This window comes from Drosophila bipectinata, chromosome 3R (assembly GCF_030179905.1).
Source record: "Drosophila bipectinata strain 14024-0381.07 chromosome 3R, DbipHiC1v2, whole genome shotgun sequence".
Taxonomy (NCBI): domain Eukaryota; kingdom Metazoa; phylum Arthropoda; class Insecta; order Diptera; family Drosophilidae; genus Drosophila; species Drosophila bipectinata.
In genome coordinates, this window is record NC_091739.1 from 8,629,203 (window position 1) to 8,634,025 (window position 4,823).

Consider the following 4,823-nt stretch of genomic DNA (forward strand, 5'->3'; position numbering starts at 1 on the left):
CAACAATAACAACGATCAAGCAGCAAATGCCCTGCAAAGTGTCGATAATTACCTGTAAAAGTTTGAGCCAAGCCATTAGCAGCATAATGAGGCCTGTCTAGCATAGATTTCCCAGTCCAGTCGTGTGGCGCATTTGGCGCAAATCCCTCTGTCCCTCGCCTCAAATGTAACAAGAACAAAAATCAGAAAAGCCAAGCAAGTTGAGCCAAGCACAGAAAAAAAGAAACACCGAAACAGAACTAAAACTTCCACTTCCACCCATTTGAACTTGAGGGCACACCCATAGCAGCAGGATGAAAATACAAGAGTAAAAATAATGGCAACAGCCACACTTGACTGGCGTTGAGTGGTTCATAATTAAAGGGGAAAACCCCAAAAAAGCCTTGAACTCATTCAACTGGCTGTGGCTGCATTGCGTGCAACTTGGCTGGCCTGAAAGTTGAAAGTTGGCCAAGTTGCACAAGCCGCACAATTGTTGCACGCACACAGTCCACAGACCACAGTCAAGTGGAGTGGAAAAATGCCTATGGGCGTGTCCTTTCCCGAAGGCTACTCGCACACAGAAAATATTTCGAGAAGCTTAGGTGTTAAATTTGATTCGAGCACTGAGAAAACAGCCAAGTATACTTCTTAAAAGTTTACTTTTCCCTCAAGGTTTTCTCCCAGAAGGTGTAGTTAGTTGGAAAGAGTTTCCACATTTTGAACTCCTCAACATTAATTACTTCTACATTGAATTTTGAACCATTTTTTGTATGTGGAATATTTTTATGATGGCTAAAGCATACACCTTTATACATATGCAGTCTGACCAAGTTTTCATGGAGTCTAATTACCATCTTTGACCTAAAGTTGGCATGGCCAGGCCTGGAAATTCTCCCTAGGCTAATTTCTTAATATTTCACTTGATTTCATTTGCTTACCTTAACTATAATTTGCTTATAAGTGCTTCTAACGATGAACTTGAACGCAATCAGAAAAGTATATTAATTTCCCATTTATAAGTTGCTCCTTTTTTCACAAGCAAATATATATTTATTTCATGAAATGATTTTACAGTACAGATTACATTAAAATTTTGAAGTTAATCTGAATTCCTAGTTAACCACAAGGAACAAATCTATATTACATCATTACACATTATCAGCCATGGCTTGGTTTATTTGGAATCTTGCTTTTTGGGGTCTTTCTTTGGGTCGGCTTTACCTTTTGGGTCTGCTTTACCTTTTGGGTCGGCTTTAGCTTTGGGGTCAGGTTTCTTGGGGTCAGCCTTCGCATTCTTTTTTGGATCCACCTTTTGGCCTTTTTTCCCCTTTGTTAGATCTACAACCTCGGGCTCCGGCTCAGAAGACTGGGCTTTCATCAATCCAACGGCTAATAAAACAGCTAATACCATAGCCACATAACCAGTTGCGTACACTTCCGAAATCGTGGTAAAAACATTCAGATACCAGATTAAGTGGCGCGTTCCTGCGACCAAATGGTATGCGAATGGTATAGCTACCATCACCTTAGATAATGTCAGAAGCGTGCCACAATCACAATCCTGGAGCTTAGTCAAAAATCCTTCCATATTTCCCTGGCAAAAGAGTGCGGATATTCCCAGTGCCCAAACGAACACCCCCAGGACAAAGCCACTGATTCGAAGGCATATTGACAGCCCAGATGTCAATTGTAGCTTGTATATGGTCAAATGTGGAGCTAGCGCCCGGCCCAGAATCATATTGCGATCGTCGTAGCCCAATTTCAGTGGATCCCGGGCGGGAATAACTTTCAGTGTGACTGGCGGTGTAATGACATTACCACCTGGACCTACAATAGCAGGTCCGTTTCCTGCACTTCCTTTGCCTTCTCCCTTAGAATCCTTGGCAGCCATTCCCCGAACAGCCAGCTTTAAAGGTATCCTAGTCCGCATAAGTGGTTTCTGAATCACGAGCTGTCTTATAAGCGGGCTACACTGTTTTAGACCTCTTGACACATGGCAACTGTTGGATTTTATTAAGTGCATCTCTTTAACCACGATATCAGGGCTCGATCACTACTCACCTTGCGTACATTTTTGATACAAAATTTTACAGTTTAGTTATTAAAATAAATTCTGTAGATATGTGTCAATAGCTTGAATAAAAATTGTTTGGGGCAAAGCCTTATTGTTTTACTTTTTTAGAGTAGAACGTTTGAGAAAGTTTTTCTTTGCGAAATAACTTTTATATACATGTTTTTTATTTGAGAAATAATATATACTAAATATTATTCTCTTTAAAAACTATTTGGAAACGTTATGATTATTGTTGTGGAGCTTAAAGTTCTACGTAAATTGTGCGGTCATGTGAATGCGGTGGACTCGTGGAGAAAATGCTATTGGCCTCTAAATGACATTACCTGAGCAAGGACTCGAGGACCACATCAACATCGTGTGCATATGCCATACATTTTTTCGACGATTGGATGAGCTTCAATTCGATTTGCTGATGGCCAGGCGGCTTTATTAGATTTCCTCAGATTCACCTTTCCCTTTCGTTCCGGTTATCGTTTTTGCGACTTCATCGTGAATTAAAGTAATTTCTGGAATTTCATTGCATTTGGAATTGATTGCCTAGATAAAAAAAGCCACTACAGCACACACAATTATTCTGAAATGTCTCCCAAAGACGAGGCTCTTAAAACCAATTCTATATAATAAAATTCATTTGAATTTGGCGAGGCTGCGGTTTTCGTCTGCTGGCTTGACACATGCTCGCATGAATTTCAGAGCCCAGAAAGCTGGCAAAACTTCACGCTCAATTAACATCTGCTTTACTTTGGTCTCGACTCATACCAAAAATGCCGTACTTCAAAGACATACACTCAGCCACTCGTTTGCCCATCGATCAATCAATCAATCAATCATTTTGCTAGGAAAATATTCCATAAATCAAAAGCATATATGTATTGAGAAATTAAAATAAATAGGTATTTGTAAAGCCAACAAACTCATGCGGTCAGAGTACAAGTTAATAAAATTAAAAATAATCAAATAAGTAGAATTGTAAAATGAATTAAGGCTGAGAAACAGCTGAACAAAGTTGTCCTTGGCCAGTGCCAGGAAAGTTTTCCTCACGGAAAAGTTGAAAAGCCCGTGTGTGAGGGTCGAAAGCATGCCAAGGAGCCATTAAGCCTACATACAAGAACTCCTTGTAATGATAAGGCACAACCGACAAATTTTTCGCTAGCACTGAGCCTTACTTTTGAAAAAAAAGCAAAAAGATTAAATTTTGATAGATTGGTAATAGTTAGATGAGTAATGCAATCCAAAATCACTTACTTTTTATTAATTTAATTATTTTTATTTGCATCCTGACCATATTCCATATTTTTGCTTATTATGAATACTCTCCTCTTTATACATATGTACACACATGTGTATGGTTAAAAATTGTTGCTGAAAGACAAAATCGTGGCGCAAAGGCTTTGCAACCATTTTCGATGAAAGGGCAGGCCCTTTTCACTCACACGGCCAAAGAAGTCAGGCGATTGCTTTTGCCTTTCAAGAAACTCAATATGCGTATCCGTGTTTAATTAAGATTCGAGTTCACGTCAGTGTGCGAGTTTTCGTGCCGGCGTGTGCTTTTGAGCCAGAGTCGCCGGAATATGAATAAATGTATGAGCGCATGCATTTAATTTAATTTTCATTTGAATTGATTCGATGACTTTACGTTTCATTTCACGTCTGGATGCGATTTCAATTACTACACTTCCCCACTCGTATACACACACACACACACCGGAGGGGGCCCGGAGAAAGCTTTCACCTATAAACTGATTCGTGTGCTTAAGACAGAATGGAATGTGTGAGTGGGCGACAAGTTGGGTCTCAAACAGTTGACGAATCCACGTATTTATTTACATATCCAGCAATTGCAGTCAAGGACGGACAGCAGGGTGCTCAAAAAAGAGCCAAAGAGGCTGACGAAGCATCAAGGCTGCAAACGACAGAACACTCCATCGTCAACTTTTAAACTTTTTTTCAAATTAAATAAATTAAAATATAGGTGTTGCTATATTGGAAAATAAAAGCAGGCCTTATGCTTATGAATCGGATAATAATTGGCGAAGTTATAGCCTTCGGGGTGTCCTTTCTATGCATTTTCAGCATTTTGAAGGGGATCGCCAAGGAAATTTATCAAAAAATATAAAAAATATTTTGTATTTGGATTTAAACGGAGATTTATGCAGAATCGATCTACTAATCGTTTACGACATTTCCCTCAAGAATCGGATGAATATTTACAAAGATATAGCCTATAGCCCATCCATTTTCAGCCTTTTATAGAGGATTCTCTGGAAAATTTTTGACAAAAAATATTAAAAATTATCTGTTTCTAGATTTTGATGCAGATTTATAAAGAATCGATTCACAAATCGTTTAAGGTATGTCGCTCCAGAATCGGATGACTTTTGGCAAAGATATAACTTTCGATGTGGGCCATATTGACCTCTCATGCATTTCCCCCATTTTTGAAGGGGTCTGTCCAGAAATTTTGACAAAAAATCTGAAAAATTATTTGTATGTAGATTTTAATGCAGATTGATGAAGAATCAATCTAGAAATCGTTTAAGGTATGCCGCTCAAGAATTGGCCAAGATATAGCCATCGATGGGGGCCATTGTGGGCTTTTATGCATTTTTCAGAATTTTATAGGGGACCCTCCGGAAAATTTGGCAAAAAATCTGAAAAATTATTATTAGAATCGATTCACAAATGATTTAAGGTATTCCGCTTAAGAATCGGGTGACTTTTGGCAAAGATATGGCTTTCGGTGAGGGCCATATTGACCTCTTATGCA

General features: G+C 38.9%; 1 protein-coding gene across 1 annotated transcript; it reads right to left on the bottom strand.

The window, feature by feature from the left end:
• Window positions 1-1,043: 1,043 nt before the first annotated feature.
• SdhCL (Succinate dehydrogenase, subunit C-like) lies at window positions 1,044-2,202 on the bottom strand. Its single transcript, XM_017246303.3, has 2 exons — window positions 2,044-2,202; window positions 1,044-1,982 (listed from the first exon to the last, which is right to left on the bottom strand). Exons 1-2 carry the CDS (start codon window positions 2,052-2,054, stop codon window positions 1,157-1,159), a joined length of 837 nt encoding a protein of 278 aa, XP_017101792.2. The 5' UTR covers window positions 2,055-2,202; the 3' UTR covers window positions 1,044-1,156.
• Window positions 2,203-4,823: the final 2,621 nt, after the last annotated feature.